Source organism: Erithacus rubecula (genome assembly GCF_903797595.1).
Source record: "Erithacus rubecula genome assembly, chromosome: 2".
Lineage (NCBI taxonomy): Eukaryota > Metazoa > Chordata > Aves > Passeriformes > Muscicapidae > Erithacus > Erithacus rubecula.
In genome coordinates this window covers 78,144,055-78,163,892 of record NC_136685.1, presented here as the reverse complement: position 1 = coordinate 78,163,892, position 19,838 = coordinate 78,144,055, and the positions used below count along the sequence as shown (strand labels likewise).

General features: G+C 39.4%; 1 protein-coding gene across 2 annotated transcripts in view; it reads left to right on the top strand.

Annotated features, from left to right (window-relative positions):
• DRC8 (dynein regulatory complex subunit 8) overlaps positions 1–16,729 on the top strand; it is a 29,943-nt gene extending 13,214 nt beyond the window's left edge. Inside the window, exons 2-7 of one of the 2 annotated variants that reach the window (XM_079298776.1) lie at positions 4,576–4,660; positions 9,518–9,590; positions 13,585–13,664; positions 15,281–15,323; positions 15,422–15,488; positions 16,482–16,729. In XM_079298776.1, the coding sequence (XP_079154902.1) occupies positions 4,576–4,660; positions 9,518–9,590; positions 13,585–13,664; positions 15,281–15,323; positions 15,422–15,488; positions 16,482–16,618 (485 nt within the window). In that variant the 3' untranslated portion in view covers positions 16,619–16,729. Of the gene's footprint in view, positions 1–4,575; positions 4,661–9,517; positions 9,591–13,584; positions 13,665–15,280; positions 15,359–15,421; positions 15,489–16,481 lie in introns of both variants that reach the window. The other variant, XM_079298777.1, reaches the window with a different exon arrangement.
• Positions 16,730–19,838: the final 3,109 nt, after the last annotated feature.

The window sequence follows — 19,838 nt, the reverse complement described above, 5'->3', positions numbered from 1 at the left end:
ACCCCCCAATTCTTATGCCCCTATTTCCATTTGTGGTTTTGGGAAGGATTCTGGGAGAGGTCATGTGAAACAGTGTCTGCAAACATCAAAGGCAAATCTGTTTTGGTTTTTTATTTTGTCTCTTTCATCCTAAATGCATGCCAAGAGTGGTCATAGGAGCCTTATGGAAGTGTTGGAGTAGAGTGGTTGGATCTGTGAGCAGAAATAGAATGCTGACAGAAGTTGAGTGCAGATTGCAGTGGATTTAAAGATGCACATTTTTAAGGTGGCTGCCTGCACAGTCACATCCTCTCTTGTTTCTATGACCTTCTTTAAAATGTTCCTTTTTCTCCATGGCAGTCTTTGTATCTCATTCCCAGTTCAGCTGGCAGGACCAAGGTTGCTGCCTACTTTCTTGGTTGAAATAATGGCTAGTGGAAAAGAGAAGGAATGGTGCTGGAGTGTAAAGCCACTGATAAGATTTTGTACTTCCAGCTGATAAGCCCTGGTTACTGGTTGGGGAAATCTACAAAAGATAGCAGCAATTTAAGTAATATTTAAATAAATAAAATGGGAATAACAACATGTAAATGACTCTGAAACTGTCACTGAGCTGGGCTTACCTGGTTGTGTCCCTGTCCCTTCAGACTGACAAGTTCCACAAAGCAGCCCCACATGAGAAAAGGTTCCTGTCAGCAGAGACCTCAGGGGTTTCCTCACACCTGCCTGTAGCCATAGCATAGTGTTATGGACAGAGAATGGAGTAACTAATAATTAATAAGATACCCACATGCATATAGAAGCTTAAATATAAAATTGACAATATTTATTAAAATACACATAAATTAATGTTTGTAAAGAATAATGTTTCAGGTGTGTGAGGAGTAGCACTAAGTAATAAAATCAAGTCCACTGGCACTTCTACAAAGCACCCCTTAATTTTACTCCTTCAAGTAACATAAAAAGAGTTTAAAAGCGTTTCATAGTGTAAATAGGTTCATCAGGATGCATCTTTTCCTGTGAGCAACAGACAAATGCAGGTCCCCAGCATTTTAGGTGGCTGTTTAATTCTGGACTACCTCTTATGATAATTCAATTTTTCTCTTTAGTGAAAGGAAGGGTTGACTTTCTGAACCATTAGAGCAACTGGCCCCAAGGAAGGAAAGCAAGCTAGCCAATTCATTAAGTGAATGGTAGAATCTAGCCAATTGTATCAACTAGAAATCCCTTTTTAAAATTCTCATTACTCAAGAGTTTGGCAGAGCCACATCTAGCTAATGGTTTCTGTTCCCTATAAAGGCTGGAAGTGTGGTCTTTGAAGAAGAAATGTCACAATTAAAACAGGTGTTCTGCTTAAGGGCTGGCTTCAAATGGGCCTCACAGTGTTGGGGAACAGTCTGGACAAGCTGAAGAGGAGCAACTCATTCTTCAAGAACCATCAGAATTGACTTGGGAGTCCCAGCTCTCTGTCAGTCTTACTTAATTGGCAGTATCAAGAGTTTTTATCTAGGTCACACTAAACAAAATGGGAAAATAGCAAAGGATAGTATAGGAAAGAAAATTGGATAGTGAATACATTTTCAATTCATGTATCTGAAAAATAGATTTTAAGACATTTTTTCTTCTTACTGCATATGTGGTAGGAAAATAAAGGATGGGACAGCATTGCAAGTATCTCAAGCACTTAAACAGCATAAAAATGGAAATAATACATCATACCTACAAGATTTCTTTGAGGGAATAAATAGATGATGCTATTGGAATCCTTTTTGGCATGGTATGTTTCAAAGTTGATTTATTTAAATAATTACAAGAAGTGAGATAATTCTATCCTTGACACTGTATACTGTGTTTATAGTTAGTAGAATAAGTGAGTGAAATCTTATTCTGTCGGAGTGTAGGTATTTCTGTCCTGACAAACTGCTAGAACACAGAGCAAAATGAAACTTTCATTGATCTGCCCATGGTGGAGAGTCTCCTTGTACAGAACTATTTCAGTGCATTAGAGCATCACATCCATTGAGTTAACTGTGTGTCTGACCTCTTCGTGCCCTTCTTGAAGGGATAATTTCAAAACTTTACCCATTTCTTATCCTAGAGTGGAAATCTGTGTTCTTTTCCCTCAGAAAGAGAGGTTTAGAGTGAATTGTAGAATTCCTCAGATAAACAGCTTTGCCATCCTGAACTATGTTGAACATCTTTGGCTTTCATTCCTGGAGGTAAGACAACAAATTTAGCCAATAGCTTATTAGATGTTTACTCATCTCATAGAGAGTCTTTGAGAGGACAACAGTATATTATGTTTTCTTCCAAGCATATGGCTCTTAGTCACTCAGTTGCTCTCTGTTCATGGAAGAGATATAGGTTATCTGATACCTAGGTTAAAGCAAGTTCATCTCATTTCAGGACCTTTCTTTATCAGGCCTTTTCAAAAGGTAAGATTGATGTTTACTGTCTTCATGGAAAAAAACTTGGAAAGGCTGGATGCCTACAGTGTTCCAGCACTTAAAATCTCTCCCTTTCTTCTCTTGGCTAATTTTTATTTCTACAGAAGTCTCATACATCATGCCAAAAATATACAGCTATAAATATTCCTTTGACATTTCTCTATTGTGAGTTGTAGTGTCAAGAACTAAACGCCTTGTGTCTATGTGGGAGACAAGATCCAAGACTCTTTGAAATAACCAGAAAAAAAACCCAAAAACATCAAATGTAGTACTTTGAGAGTCTTTAGGGATGTTTTTACAAGGAATCAGGTCCACTTAGATTTAATATGGAGGTTTTAAAAAGTAATTAAATATGGACTTGGCATAGGCAGAGAAAAGCTAGGCATTATTGTCAGGCTGTGAATAAAATACAGTTTGTCCTGTGCCTGGGGACTGCACAGGGCTCCTCTTCCTCAATGAGCTCCAGTCTCCAGTCCATCACACATATACCTGCCCATGCTTCCATCATATCCAACAGGATATGTTCCTGTCTTCTCTTTGTGTATCCTCTGGGGACTTCAGTACCAAACACAGATGGAAAGCAGCAGGCAGCTGTAGCTTTTCATAAGGGATGCACCTCTCTTCTACTAGCAGAAGGGGTTCCTTATAACTGGGTCAGTCCACTGCTGTATTGAAGTGCTTGTAGCCTGCAATGGGCTGGCCTTGGCCAGCTGCCAGGCATCCACAAAGCCTCTCTCTGCCCTCCTCAACTGCACAGGGGAGAAACCACAATAAAAAGACTCATGGGTTGAGATAAAGAGAGGGAGATCACAAAGCCAATGTATCATTCAGCTATGTTCAGTTCTGATACCCTTTGTCAGCAAAATGACATTTCTGTACGAGGGTGAGAAAGCAAATGAAAAAAATGATTGCACACTGCACAGCCTCAGGGGTTCCCAAACTATTGGGATTGTAGAAAACTAGCATGAATTTGTTATGCTTGTAGAAAACAGATCTGGTGGCTTAATGTTGGCCTGAGCTGCCCAACCCCACTTAACACCACATCAGCTAAAGAAGGAAATAAATTGTCTACTAGAGGAGAGTTTTGTTTTACATATTTATATTGAAAAGACAGATATCAAGTATGAAAATGAGGAAACAAGTGTCCCTCATTGGCTGTCAGTCAGATTTTCCTTTGGAATCTCTGTGGAGGCTTGGGGGATAGCTTAAAAAAATACTGCCTCCTGGGAGCTGGTTTGCAAAACAGAGTTTGGGGCTGTATCGAGCCACAGGGACCAAGAAGTCAACTCCATGTCACTTTGCTTCCTATATTCTGTCATTTGGAGTCAAACTAATAAATAGGCTACCAGTTCACTATTTTTTTGCCCTGGCTTTCTTGCCAGGCTGTTTTCCTTTTGAGATAGACCCTTTCCCCTCCTTATATTTTTTCTTCAGAATTTATTTCCTGGTTCTTAGCTTGCCCCAAGAATGCAATTTCTGGCTTATGTGAGATATACCTCTGATAACTTGTGGTTCTTCTTTCACCATTCTTTGAGACTGAGATATGAGAAGCAAATGCAGCAAATTACTTCTTCTCCTTTGCTGAGACTGTCTTATTTTCCAGACTCTTACTATGAATTATTTACCATGAGCCATATTCACTGTGCACAGATCTTATACATCTTATTCCGGGCTCTCAGCTTTTCATACATTATGACTAACTGGATGGACATGACAGCACTTATGTTTCCCTGGATGCAGGAACTTGGAAAAAGTGACTCAGCCCCATCTCAGGGCAAGCATGGGCCAATGTTTGCTTTGCTCCTTCCACTGGCTCAGTGGCATCCAGGTAGGGCTCAGGCTTGTGGTCCAGAGAGAGCTGTGGCACACTCTGGGCAGGGTCCACACTTGGGCAGCTGTGTATGCAGCTGAGGCATACCATTGCCATCAGACTTGATGCTGCAGAGCCATAGCAAGGCAATATTACTAATATAAATGACAGATCCTGCATTTAGAGTGGGAGTTTTTCATAACTTTTGCTTTTTCAAAGTACCTTTCCTGTGTGCTTTTTATCAGTTTTGGTGCTTCTGCTGTTATAAGTCTCAAATTTGAAATTTATTAGTTGTAACAGCTCAGTGAATCATTCTTTTTCTTATGCTTCTTTTTGCAGGTAGCATAGTAGCTGAAATTGAGAAAAAGATTACAGAAGCTTTTGAAGTGTTTGACCGTGAATCCAATAAAACTGTGGATGTCAGGTTTGTAAATATATTCACAAAATTATTACAGAATCTCAATAGAGATAAACAGCTCCCTAAACTGGCATCTGCTCTACCAGAAAATGTTCATAGAAGCAGTTCTTTTGGCCCTGTTTGGACCAGTATGTTTGCAGTGGGTTGACCTTGGATGGATGCCTAAAAATCCCTAGATGCTTTTAATTCTAGTATTTTAAAAGTTTGAATATTTGACTACTTAATTTTAACATAGACATTAATAAACATATGACTTATGTTATAAAATGCATGCATCACATATTTATGTCTCAGAGAGCAGGTTCAGAGGTTATAAATTGTTGTCATGAAAGTTTACTGGAGTAGTTTTTCATATTTACAATTGATATTTTCAAAAGAATATCCTTTTAATTATAAATCATTTAATGAGTAGAAGCACTACAGTGGAGTGTGAGAACTGGTGAAATTGTTGTAGTTAGACATCCTTAATGAAGACAAATTGAAAAAAATACTTAAATGTTCTGAACAACTTTTCTGCATTACTGAGAGGAAAGGGAGGTAAAAAAATCTATGTGATGTCTGTAGCAATGCGTGCTTACTAATGCCTCTAAATTTAAGAAATAGTAGGTATTTCATAGAAGTAATATGAAATCAGCTATACCCCATGGGGGGAATATCAGGATATGTCTCTAAATGCAGCATAGTTGCTGTTCCCTTGTAGGGCTCTGTAGGGGAGAGTGATCTTTTAAATCTCTTGCTCCGTGCCCAGGGCTAGGGCTGTCCCTTGGTGCCCTGCTCCTGTCTGGGCATTAGGATGGGCTCTGGCTGCCTGGCCTGGGGCAGAGCCCCCACCACTGCCATCCCCCAGCCCTCACTGCATCGTGGCAGGCTCACTGCTTGTTTGTCATTTACATCTGCAGTCTTGGCTAAACAGCTGTAGAATTTTCTCCACTTCTCACTCCATTATTTATGGATATACAGCTTGGGAGCATGTTACAACAATGAAATGATACAAGTAGTCTCTTTTAAAATTTATTCAGTCAGACAGGGGACATCCAAAATTCTATTTAACATAGCAAATGCACAATTTCACATTAATTTTTTTGTAGTACAGGTACAGACAATGAACAAAAACTTATTGTCTAATTATACCTAGGTTCATATTGCAGGGCTGTGTCACAAATGGGATTATTAATGGCTGATTATCTTGTATCAGAAGGTGGCAGCACAGCACAATTCTTAACCACAACTGTAGCTGTATTAGTATTATTGCCTGAAATATCAGATACCTGTGAAGAATGGAAAATTATACTGGTTTGACAGGCCAACATTGGTATTCCATGACTCCTAGTACAAATTAGTAAGAAATAAAGCATGAGGAAGATAGCATTTTTTCATGCATGTTTCATGTCCCTCAGTCAAGGACTGGGTATGATATTGCAAATCCTGTCATTGAAAGTGTTATATGTGAAAACCATGACGCAGAATTTTCATTGAATCCGTGTTACAAAACTTTTGTGATCATAAACTTGATTTTAACCATCGTGTTTGTATTCTAGAAACTACCCAGCAGAAACTGCAGCTGCTGAACTAAGTGAGAAGAAGGGGATGGGAGCAAAATAGTTTCCTATCAGGTCCTTTAAACTCCATGTTATTACCAAATGGGACCTGACTTTTTTTTACCACAAGCACTTCAAGCAACATCCTCGTGCTGGCATGCATGCAGATTGCCAGATACAGCATCTAGCAGCGCCAGATTTTGCAGACTCTTTTAGGGTCTGACTTACCTCAGTCACATCACAGTTCTGCTGGGTGTGAGTGAAGTGATGCAGGAGGGCCATGGCAGCATTCCCATCCCTGGCAGTCTGTGAGAGCAGAAATAGAGTGGGACAACAAGGAGGCAGGATTTGTGTTGGATGTTTCTCTGGTGGAGACAGGGAATAGTTACAAGTAGCTGGAAAATATGAGAGAGTGCAGGAGTGAGAACAACAAATGCAATATTATGCATACTAGAAGTAGGGTACATGGACAAGGATTATGTCCAAGTGGCTGACCTCCCGAGGCCACTGGCCATTCACACCCAGAGGGCAGGGTCATTTGAGTAGATGGTTTCATTTCAGAACATGTGGATGTGTGGGGTTGGGTTTTGCTCTGTAACTAGTTTTGTGCAGCCAGCCTTTTTCTCTCTTTTGTCTACTGTCGTGCTTCTCACTCATTTTCAATCAGAATAGGAACTCCTTGGGACCTGTCTGAGGAGGTCACAGACTTACACATATAATTATGCATATGCTTGGTGTGCTACATTCAGGGTCTTACTGCCATAAGAAGATTTTCTAAAGGTCATGCCTCCTTCTATCTACCATTTTTACTAGGCAATCTGATTTTTGTACAAAAGAAAAGGAAGGAACCACAGAGGTTTGGATCATGGGAACCACCAGCACTGTGAATACATATTCGAATATGCTTAAATTTCTGTGTTGTTGAATTGAATTGTAAGTCACAAGCAATATTAATGCTTCTGTTATTTTCTTTTTAATCATAAATCTTATTAAAGCTTTGTGACAGCCTTACAATACTTTTGTTTCTAGTCTGTGACATTGTTCATCTTAGACTACTCTGAGCATTGCCAGTTTGGTCAGAATTTTATTTAGAGCCTCAGAACAGCTGCACAGGGTTCAGCAATAAATTCAAGCTATGAATATATTTACAGCATAAACAGAGTGGTGATAAGCCACTTTGTTCCTCTGTTTGACTCATTTGAGAGCACAGCATGGACACAGCAGAGCTGCCTTCTTCCTGACCTTTTGTAATTGTTCTTGAATGAAGTTAGAATTTGTATCTTTATAGAATGCAAAGGAAGCATGTATTTTATTTGTTACCTTGCATCTGAGTAGATTTCCAAGTGATTTGTTAACTACATAAATATAGGCTTTACTGAAAATAAGCATAACAATTAGAGAACAGCAATGTAAAAGTAACTTGCACACAGTACAATGCAACACAATAGTAAAAAAATTGTTTTGGAAATTACAAGAACAATTTCAAGGAGCTTCAGAATATTTAATGTCTGAAGAAGTAGACATTGCTTACTGAGACATCATCTTAGAATTCCACATAGATTTTCTTGTGTGCTTTTAGGGGCACACCCCTATACGCAAGCTCTGAATTGGCATCTGTATTCTCCACAGATCTTGTATTTGCAGACTTATTAACAAAGATGTTCTTTCTTTCTTTCTTTCTTTCTTTCTTTCTTTCTTTCTTTCTTTCTTTCTTTCTTTCTTTCTTTCTTTCTTTCTTTCTTTCTTTCTTTCTTTTCTTTCTTTCTTTCTTTCTTTCTTTCTTTCTTTCTTTCTCTTTCTTTTCTTTCTTTCTTTCTTTCTTTCTTTCTTTCTTTCTTTCTTTCTTTCTTTCTTTCTTTTCTTTCTTTCTCTCTTTCTTTCTTTCTTTCTTTCTTTCTTTCTCTCTTTCTTTCTTTCTCTCTTTCTTTCTTTCTCTCTCTCTTTCTTTCTTTCTCTCTCTCTTTCTTTCTCTCTCTCTCTCTTTCTTTCTCTCTCTCTCTTTCTCTCTCTCTCTCTTTCTTTCTCTCTCTCTTTCTTTCTCTCTCTCTCTCTTTCTTTCTCTCTCTCTTTCTTTCTTTCTCTCTCTTTCTTTCTTTCTCTCTCTCTCTCTTTCTTTCTCTCTCTCTCTCTTTCTCTCTCTCTCTCTTTCTTTCTTCCTTTCTCTCTTTCCTCCTCTTTTTCTTTCTTCGTTCTTTTCTTTTTTTTTTCTTTCTTTTCTTTTCTTTCTTTCTTTATTTCTTTATTTCTTTCTTTCTTTCTTTCTTTCTTCTTTTCTTTCTGCTTTCTTCTTTCTTTTTCTTTCTTTCCCTTCTTTCTTTCTCTTTTCTCTCTTCTCTCTTTTCTCTCTTTCTCTCTTTCTCTCTTTCCCTTTCTCTCTTTCTCTCTTTCTCTCTTTCTCTCTTTCTCCTCTTTTCTCTTTCTCTCTCTCTCTTCTCTCTCTCTCTTCTCTCTCTCTTCTCTCTCTCTCTTCCCTCTCTCTCCTCATTATCCATCCTTCCCCTCCTTCACTCTTCCCTCCTTCCCTCCTTCCCTCCTTCCGCCTTCTTCTTCCCTCTTCCCTCCTTCCTCTTCCCTCTCCCGCCTTCCTCCTTCCCCTCCTTCCTCCTTTCCCTCCTTCTCTTCCCTCCTCTCCCTTTTTTTTTTTCCCTCCTTATCCTTCCCTCCTTCCCTCCTCCCCATCCTTTCCCTCTTCCCCCTCCTTCCCTCCTGTTCCCTCCTTCCTCTTCCCTTCCTGCTCCTTCCCTCCTTACCTCCCTTCCCTTCTTCCCTCCCTTCCCTCATTCCCTCCTCTTCCCTCCTTCCCTCTCCCTCCTCTCCCTCCTTCCCTTCTCCTCTTCCCTCTCCTTCCCTTCTTCTCCTTCCCTCCTTCCTCTCTTCTTCCTTCCTTCCTTCCTTCTTCCCTTCTCTTCCTTCTCCTTCCTTCCTTCCTTTCCTTCTTTCCTTCCTTTCCTTCTCTTCCTTCTTCTCTTCCTTCCTTCCTTCTTCCTTCCTTCCTTCCTTCTTCCTTCCTTCCTTCCTTCCTTCCTTCCTTCCTTCCTTCCTTCCTTCTTCCTTCCTTCCTTCCTTCCCTTCCTTCCTTCCTTCCCTTCCTTCCTCTTCCTTCCTTCTTCCTTCCTTCCTTCCTTCCTTCCTTCCTTCCTTCCTTCCTTCCTTCCTTCTTCCTTCCTTCCCTTCCTTCCTCCTTCCCTTCCTTCCTTCCTTCCTTCCTTCCTTCCTTCCTTCCTTCCTTCCTTCCTTCCTTCCTTCCTTCCTTCCTTCCTTCCTTCCTCTGTTTCTCTGTTTTTCCCTCTTTCTATTTTTCTCTCTTTCTCTTATTTTCTTTCAGGGAGATTGGTTGCATTATCAGGTCACTGGGTTGCTTCCCAAATGAGGCAGAAGTACAGGAACTGCTTGCACAGGTAAATGTTTAGAACTGTTGTATTTTTTTTAGTCTTTAACTTGCACAAATTTGGCCCTTCTGCCTTGATGAATGGGAATAAACTCTTTTCCAAGATGTTGGAAGAGTTATGGAAGTGTTTCCAGCAGACAGACAGTCTCGCAGATTACTCTGAAGATAACCTTTAGCCTGATGAGGTAACAACATTGATGAATTAAAATGAGGAGTCTTTCACTCTATTTTACCCAAAGAGGCACTGTGACACTGTGCCAAGGTGGAGGGATATTTATAGAAAATGGAGGAAAAACTGGTTTTGTCTGATGAGAAAGAATGCTCTAAACCTCATTCAGATATCTGAACTCTAACCATGTCACTCTTCTGAACATGTCATGGAGACACATTGCAGGGTGAGGTAGTAAAAATTAGTTCTTGAGCAGGTGTTAAAATTATACATCACATTCCAAAAATACCCAGAAGGAAGGCCTGCCATTTTTTGAACTAGGTCCTGTTATTGCTGTCTTAGAGCCAGACCTTTCAACATTCTGTCCTTCATGAGGTCTTTTTCAGTCTTCAGATTTCTGAATTATAGGTGAGAATCTTTTCTTACTTGATTGCTTAAGTTTGTAAATCAGGCTTTGGGACGTAAAACATCACCAGACCTAGTGATCCTCTCATTCAGTGATATGCAGTGGTAAGGTAAGGAAATCAATCACATTTCTCCACAGTCTTTTCCTACACTAGATGTCTCTTTACATCATGCTTGTAATAGAAAAGTGGTGTGCTGGTGCTTGGGCATAGTGTGGTTAATAAATGGGACAAAGAAGTGGGAAAAAGACTTCACACTCTTTTTGCAAATGGGTATGCTTCTTTAAGAAGTGGACAGTACTGGGGCTGAGAGGTGGGGCAAGGTTTTTTCTCTTTTCCATGTGTAGGTCAGGATACTGGGAATTGATGTCTCCTACTGTTTTTTTCCTGCTCCAACAAAAATTTGGATAGTTGCAGTAATAGTCTCTCCTCACTACATTTGTTTGGTCTCTTGTAGATCAGAATTTAGTGTGAGAAGTCTTGCACTAAGTCTTGTGAAAATGATGCAGCTGCTTTAGATGAGGAAGTGCAAAGAACCATCAGAGGAGAAAGCTCTTTTAACATGATACTTAAGTCTGTACTCTCAGAACCAGATTGTCCCAGCTCCCACTGACAAGACAAAATGGAAAGAAAAATTATAGTGCTTAATACAGATGATATTTTTAGTGTCCCACAGTGACTTTTCTTTACAAGAAATCAACAATGCAACTCCTCACTGAAGATACAGATTTGTGAAAAGGGGATGCTTTGTCAACCCTGTTCAAGTCCAGGGGAACCAGGAGAATTTAAGGACTGCCTCTTCCTCTGGAAGAGATTAAGAGATTGGCCTTTTTTTTTTTTCCAATTTTCAATATTACTGAAAATGTGAGATAAGTAATACATAAAAAGTACAATGCAATGTAGCCACGAGGCAGAAGATTCTTGAGATACAACATTATAACATATACGAATATGCTGATTGTAAGAAAATTGAAATACAAATACTGCAAGAAGAAAGAATACTTTCAACAGTAATGGTTAATCTAAAAGAACACTGAACTAGAAAATAAATAGCAAAAAATGTTTCATGGTGCCTGTAAATGAAACTTTGGCATAGGTTTAGTAACAGAAGAACAATGTTTTCTTGTGAAACCCTTAATATATGATGATAATCACAGATAATATCTTAATTTATGTAAGATGTCACTATAGTTGGCTGTGGTAATACCATTTTATCTTAATCAAGATACGGTAAAAATGTGCCTATTAACCAATTTGTAACTAAGGTATTTCCCCAGTATTGTTGCCCATTGTGAGCTATGATTAATTTCTGTTTCCCACTACTAGTGTCTCTGTCATATCATCTTCCTACTAGCCTTATTGCTAAACTAGCACATGCTGTCATCACATTATTCATAGCTTCAAAATCAGCATTTATATAATTATCTTTATAAATTATCATATAATGTTTCTTATACTGCCTCATAATTAATTCTGTACTTAATATCATATCTCTAGGCCTACTTACAAAGAAAAGATTAAATGCTAAATCTAGAGATGGTGAAAACTAATCTAAGGGTTATTACAATGCCTGGAGTTTGGTACAGTGCTGCCTGGTTACTCTGGAAGATATTTTTGTTTCTTTGTGTTTCAAGTACCCCAATGTTATGGCTGGGAGAACAGAAACATAAAACGTTATATGTGCTACAATACAGTTGATATGGGAGCTGTAGATGTACCAAAGAAAAAAAATAGAGAGAAACTCACAGAGTTTGAACAAGCAAATATTCTTACTGTGAAAAGAGGAGGAAATGCAGAAAAACATCAATGAGAAATGAGATGTAAAACAGGGCTGAGCACAAGAAAGAGTAAGAAATATAGAAATTGGATTAATTTTAACTGCTCAGGATGTTGCTGGATCTATAGAGACTCTGAAATGGAAGCTGTTTGTTCCACATCAGAGGAAGCTGAGGTTACCAATCACCTCCCAGGGTTAGGTTTTGCCAGGTATTTTATTATATCTTTTCAGTCAAGCAAGCAGCAAAACAAGTGATTCTGTAATGGTAAAAGGTTCAGTTTGGTTTAGAATGAAGCCCACAACATCTTCATTTCCTTGCTAAAGATCCTTTCTGCTAGGCTTACCAAATAGAAGGGAAAATGTGTTTTTCCAAGCCAGTTTCCACTAAAGCAGCAAGATGTGATGGCTGTCTTCTCTTAGCACCCAACCCCCTTCCAGAAAACTGGAAAAGAGCATGCAGCAGCAGTTGCAGCTTTCCATTTAAGCAACTGGATGTATCAGGAACTGCCCCAGCTCTGACCCAGCTCCCAGGAGGAAGATTCCTTACTAAGTTTTTCCTGGCTCAGTTGGAAGATTTCAAATCTGCACTGTGTCTCAGGGGGCCTAGCAAGGTGTTGCTGCTGCCATGTGAGACCTCAAGGCATGCATCCAGTTTCAACACAGGCAGGAGCAGGCTAGCTCAATTAAGAGGACTCATTTTGGGAGCAAAACTTATAATTTTCAGGGAAGGGATGCACCCCAATGACAGACAGCATGTTTTTACCATGTTGCTTATCTCCTGTGGAAGTATAGGAATTCAGTGAGAATGCTACTAGAAGTCCTCAGTGTTTCAGGACTAATTTCTTAATTTATTTGAGCAGCAAATGGTAGCATTTTATAGACTCCTTGTGGCTGTTTCAGTCTGTCCTGACTCAGTCTGCCTGCCTCTCTAGTCTTTCCCCTGACAACTTTCTTTGACTATGAAACGTGAAAGCAAAAAATTCTATCATTAAGATGCACTTGACTGGAGCTATAAACAAGGTAGCCAATTAAATATGCCCAGAAATAGCCTTGGGTGTTGAAGCCAGCTGGCACAGAGCAGCTCATGCCCTTCCTGGTAAATGTTTGATGCAGAGTGGCTGCACCAAGCAGCCTGCTGGGGAAAAGTCCTTAAGGTCCAAGCAAGGATCTGCTGGGGGAAAAGCTGGGTGGCACAGTTCAAGATGGTGCCAAGGGAGCATGCTCATGGTTTCCTGTGATGGGTGTTCACATTACACTGCTTGGGAATGCTCCAGATCCTGATAGATTTTACTAGTATGACTTCAGCCTGAGTGTTTAAACCTCTGCTGAGTTACTGTGGCAGATAGGATCAGTCCCTCGGTGTCCAGTTCCTTTGCATGAATGGTTTTGAAGCACAAGAGGGCAATATTGAGTCGCTGCAAGTCTCTGTAATAGCAGACCTGTGTTTCCTTGGGATATTATCTCTTCCTTGAATCTCTATTTGGTCACAAGCCTTTCGCTCAGATGTTATGGTGCCATGTGATATTAAAGACCTGATATAAATGTCCAAAATCTAATGCTGCAATGTTAATGCAGGGACCACCCCAATTTTCTGTTTTTTTGATTAGTTTGCTAATGGGTCATATACCCTGCCACACTTAAGTTTTGTTTTTAGATAGAAGTAGAAGAACAGGAAGGATTCGTTCATCTGAAAAGTTTTCTTCCAGTGATGACAAAAGTTCTACTTGACAAAAGGTAATGGAAAGTGAATTTTATGTGTCTGTAGCTTATTCCAGATTGACAGGGTTGATTCGAATAAAGATATCTACACAAATTTTATGTAATTGGAAGGAGTATAGATCTTCTTTGTCATTTAAACTCATTTACATTAACTATATAGATTTTGTTTAAAAATTAGTTCATCTACATTATGTTCTACTGATGATATAAATAATACCAGCTTATAATCATAATTGTGATAATATGTAGCTTTTGTATTTTTAATTGGAATCAGAATTGCTATTCAACATGCTTTGTGTATCTCTGAAATATTTTGTATGCAAATTAAGGTCATAAATATTGCTTTCTCTGAACATATGAGTTAGAGTTACTGAGAACCACAGAGTGTTACAGTGTATTCTAAATAAGTTGTGTAAACAAGCTTCATATTTGTGTCTCAAAATAACTGCCAAGTACAGCTGAACCTGTACAATTAGCACTCTAAAAGACTGCTGATCTAAAAGTGGTCACAAAGGTGCATAAAAGTCTTTGCACATACACAGGGACTTGCCCTATTTTGACATTTGGCACTGAAGCAAGATTATTTACAAGGAGTTTATCTTTAATTTTAAATATGGTACTGAAGGCTCTTGAGAAACTCAGTCTTGTCCAATCCTGAGAAGTTATTTTGCACACAAAGGCCTTTGGTGTTCTACACGTGAACTAGCTGTGGCTACTAGTAGCTGTTCGCCCTTTCACAAAAAGATGCCTTGCTGCTCTGGGCTCTCCTCTTCCTCCTCCACACCCCCTTCATAAAACATACACACACACACACACAAATACCCTCTGCACACTTTCCCCAGGCTAGTGCAGGCTTGCCAAGACCCACTTCATCTTTTGGGGCACTGTGTCCATAGTTCACTTAAGTAAGTGCACATGAGATTTGGATCACAAAACACAAGGCTACTTCTTAGCACATTTGATTTTTAGATAGTAAAAGACTGAGGCGGGTCCGGACAAAGCAGTCAAGAGTTAGAACCTCCCTGGATTCAGCTCCTTCTCTTTAGTATTCTGGGGTTTGTTGAGAGCCTGTTGGGATATGGAAGTTCTCCATTGCTGCACTGAGCTTTCTTTCCAGCTCCAAAGTCGAGCATGCATACCCGTGCCCAGTTCTCCCCTCTCCCTGAAATTGTTAGTGACAGACCTTTTCTTTTATAGCTACCAGCAGCCTCCCTTGCTCATCACCAGCTCATTAGACTGCCCAAGTCCCACTAGGTGATCTGCTGCCTAGCTACTAGCCTACCTGGACAAAACTTTGTTTTCTTGGCTTGTCCATTTCTGTTCACTGCATTGGCTATGTAGAATGATTCATCTGTTGCTGATTCCTACTAACCCACCAAGCCAGCCCAGACATGCAGAAGACATTCATTTGGCTCCTCAGCACAAGGGATATTAAACAGGAGTACAACAAAAGATGTAAGAATTAAATGTACAGACAGTTCCAAAAGGCCAGGCTACAATTAAATATTTGATAGACAAAACTTAGTAAATTCTCATAGAAAATAAACTTTCATTTTCCTTTACTACTTGTATTTAGCTTTTTCAGAACACTGGCGAGCAGTTACTTAACTTTTCTGATTTTGTGGTTTCAGATTCCGGCCTATTCCAGAAGATGTTATTCTACATGCATTTGAGGTCTGTAATGAAATATTCAAGTACCTAATTGCTGGGAAGAAGTTGCTGATTTTGAAACAATAAGCTTAAAACCTCAAGTTTTATTATTTTTTTTAAAGGCTTTGGATGAGAATAAATGTGGATATATTACCAAAGAGGACCTGGTCAAACATTTGACTGAAAAAGGTAACATGACTTCTGTAATACCAGTATTTAAGTAAAAAGCATTACATACATATATGGCACCTTGAGGTCCTTACCCTGGGGACCAAAACCTGTAGGAGTAGATACATTGTCTTGAAACAATGCTGCTCCTGTGATGAGTAGCTGCAGACTAGGACATTTCAGTGGTCAATGATGCAGGGAAAGAGCATTTATCTGCCTGCTTGCAGACATTATAAAATAGAAATTTTTATTCTTGTCCTTATTCATAATTCAATCCTGCCTGGAGATTTTGTGATTCCGTGCACACCTCTGTGCTCAGTAAGTATGTGACTCTTTTGCTGTAAAATTGCAGCTTAGATTTCCGGATGTTTCAGTGGTTTCAGTGCTCATTCATTCTTCCATTATCTTGATCTTAATTCTAGAGCCGCATGCAAACAAAGAGATTCAAAGACGAGATTTAAGTTGTACGTTCTGTAATCCTCAATATCCCTTGAAAATCCTGCTTTTCTTGCATGGCTGACTCATGCCCACCTGCCTCGTGTTCAAAAGGGTGTGCAGGCTTTGTGCAAGACCCAGCCTCAGAATGGTAACCTGTGTCTCTGAGGGATGAAGTAGGCCATCAACAGCTTTGAAGAGAAAAACCAGAAGTCTTTCATGATGTGAACACAAGTGCAAGGATAGCCAAATAGAGATAATAATTCTAATGTACACAGGAGAAAACTCTGACAAAAATGATTGTTTCAAAATCCATAGTAGAGAGGGACAGGATGTTTTGGTGTCTGTGAACTAAAAGATCAGACAGATCCAGATCCTCTGTCTCCTTTCTTTTACACTGGCTCACTTGGTGTGCAGGACTTATACTGGCAGAAAGAAGGAATAAGATCCTTAGTTTTATTCCTTTTCTCCTCTGTGTGAGATTCAAAAATAGATCCTTTCAAGGGAAAAGCAGTGGAATTTACCAGTCCTTGAAAGGATACTTACCAAGATAAAGTGTTGTTCTCTGCTGTCTTTCAGGTGAGCCCTTTAGTCAGGAGGAAATGGAGGACATGCTTGCTGTTGCTTTAGATCCAGAAACAAATACTCTTAACTACAGAGACTACCGTATAAAGCTGGTAGTAGATGAAACTAAGACCTTCCCCTTTAATATCTGAGATGCCTTTTGGTAACAGCACCATGGCTTGACAGATAGTTGAAATATGTATTTTAAAGTATAACAAAGCTAACTTGTGACTTGGTGCTTATATTAAAATAAAATCTGTGTAGTATGTTTCCTTGGGTTCTGTGTGTGTTTATATATATACATATAAAGAGGTCATGGAAAAAGACCTCTTGACAGAAATACTGTGCAAGGTCTGGAAAAGAAATCATGGCATTCTGTTGGAAAATAGCAGGAAAAATCATGTTAATGAAGTCAAGAAATAACTTTATGATTGCTTTTGAAAAACTAACAGAAAATGAGACCCATGGAAACACGTGATAAGCAGGTAAGTGAGTATCTTAACATGACTAATACTAGTAAGATGAAGCTTTTATATTTAACTGTAATCCTTGTTTGTGTTAAACTAATAAGGAACCAGGTAAGTTACACCTTTTGAAATAATGTAATAGATCAAATAATTTCTATAATTTCTAGTGTTTTTCAAGTATTTGTGTTTCATTTACCATAGGCAATTGAACTGGACCGTTTAGTTCCAGTTTATGTTACTAATCCACTGACATGTTATTTTGCTTTTATTTTAAACATGCAGTGAACACTCCAACTATTTCCAAAGTCAACCTAATCCTTGAGAACATTTTTGTTACTATAGGCAATGGACAGCTCCCCTTTTGTAGCCAGTTTGAAAGTCAGTAATTTCAACTCTTCAAAACATAGGATCAGAAGATGAGAATTTGATTTTCATAAACTGATGAAGCACCATTTTTTGAAAGATATTAGTGTGGAATGAATGTCTCAGTTTTTCTTGCTAGCAGATCATCAGAGGCCTCACAGCTCTTCTCATTTATAGTTTGACAATTTTCTCTTACTGTACTACTGTTCTTTACTTGAATTCAAGATCTTTCCCCTCAAGTTCTTGTGATACATCATCGTCTAACAAGTGACCAGCAGCTGATGAAGTCTCAGCTTGTAGGAGATTCTGTTTTGCCCCTCAAGAGTAGCATCCTGCACTCAGGATGCTCAGCAATGCACTCTGGTTAACACATTTACTCTGTTCCACTTCACTGCCAGTGAGAAGGGTAACCAAAAGCAATCATTAGTGTTATAATGGGGGAAGATACAAGTTTTTGAAGATTAAAGCAAGGACAACTAAGGCCTATTGAGACAATATATTTTTATTACCCTTCTTCAGTCTCTCTTTCAAAGCTGGAATTATTTCCTCTAGATGAATCCTTCTTCCATTTGATGTGGAAGTGTGTTATACTGGATTTCTGTTACAGGTGGTGTGAGTACAAGTTTCATTCATATGCAATCTTGGAGTCCTTGTCAGTGTCATCTTGGATATCAGCAGGAAGATGCTTATTTCAGGATATCATTTCATAGCTCCCAGTGCTCCAGAGAGAGCACAATTTGTTTCTAGTGGTATTTCCCCAGAGACCACCTCAGCTGTGTCAAATCAGTATGTCCATGTACAACACTGTTGCAATTCATAGTGTAGATGGGAATCTTAACATGTAGTCTTTTATAATATATACAATTTTTTATTTTTCAGTCCTCAAATGCAAGGAAAGAAGGTATTCTGGCAAGTAAAAGGTGTGATTGTGATTGTGTCTGAATTTATTGTACAGCAGCTCTTCCAGTTCCATTTTGTTATATCTCTCCCCCAAAAAGATATATGCAAACAGGACAAAAACAAGCTGCAGTCTTCTCTTTGGGCATAAGCAAGCAAATTTTATTGCCTAGAGAGTTTCCAAACTGGGGATGAAAGAATTGTCGAGAACCAATCTCAGACTCTGTAGGATCCTGAGTGCAGTCTACCAGCTGGGATCAAACAGCTGACAGGCTCATGAAGTAGCTGCCCCATGCCACACACGACTGTTCCCTTGCCTGTGCCTTTCATGACCTGCCAGGTCATAGCCACCCATTTCCCCATGGTGGTGGTAGGCTGCCTGAGGGACTGAGTGCTCTGCTTCTCTGTGCTCCCTGGGGATGAGCAGGGACCCATAGCCTAGGGAAAGGGAGAGAAGATTTAAGGAACCATTTTAGTGAATGAAACACCCTCTTTGTTTCTAAATTTGAAGGGAAAAATATGTTACTTTATCCTCTTCTTGGAGTTGAACAAATTGAACTCGTGAGTGGTCTTGAGCTAATTCTTATTACATGCCTCTCCCTGCTGGCTGTTTTGCCTCTTCCCTCAAGATTAGGAACCAAGGTAAGGAACTGGAACAAAAGGAGAAGTCTCCAGGGAGAAGAAGTGTAGCACCTGGATTTCACACAGGGAAGTAGAGCCCAGGCAATGAAGAAACTGGGCAAGTAAGAGGGTTTTTGACCTAATTGAAGGAGAGAGAGGGAAAGGAACTCATTATCCAGATGTAAAAAAAAAAACCCCCAAAACCACCAAAATTAAAAGAAGAAGAAATCAAAGAAGCAAACACTGGAAACCATCTACAGGTACAACTAATCAGCAGACTGTTTACATCACTGCTGTGCGTAGGCTGGACAAGATTTTACTTGTTTAAAATTTTAAGTAGGTTCAGCTCTGTCACAGCATATATGGTGTGTAGTGGAGACCTCAGTCTTACTGATGCTGGGCAGGAATTCCAGCTGCTGAGCTTGTGCTTGGTAGTACAGTTGCTCATATTCTAGGTAATACATTGCTTTTTGTGTTTTCTTCATCAGCTTTGAAGTTGCTTCTCCAAAATACTATTCTGTCTTTTAGTGATAGTCTCATAAATATTCACACCTGAAGATTTCAATGTTTTCCCATTGCAATGCATACCAACATGATATTTACAGCTGCTTGAGACTCTCCATGGGCACAAGCAGAAGTTGCAGAACTTCCTCCACCAAAATGCTGATGGGCCAACATCAGACCTGGGACTCCAGGGAAAGAAATGGGCTGTTCATCTATGCTCCTCCACCCATGATATCACACAGGTAAGAGCCCATAAAATGTTCAGGTTTTTAGTCCAGAAATACACTGGTAAATTGTGTGAAAGGGGGAGAGTAGTCTTGACAATGACAGGAGGTTGGCAGAGAGGTTTCATTTTGGACTTTGTGAGAGGTATTGGGAGGTCACACAATCTCTTGGTACCTGGCCTTCCCATGTTTAAGGTCAGAGGAATTATAAGTAATAGGAGACACTGAGTATCAATCTTGCCTATTGCTGACTTTTTGTATCACTAATTCTGATGTTTGCACGGTGTTTTGTACTA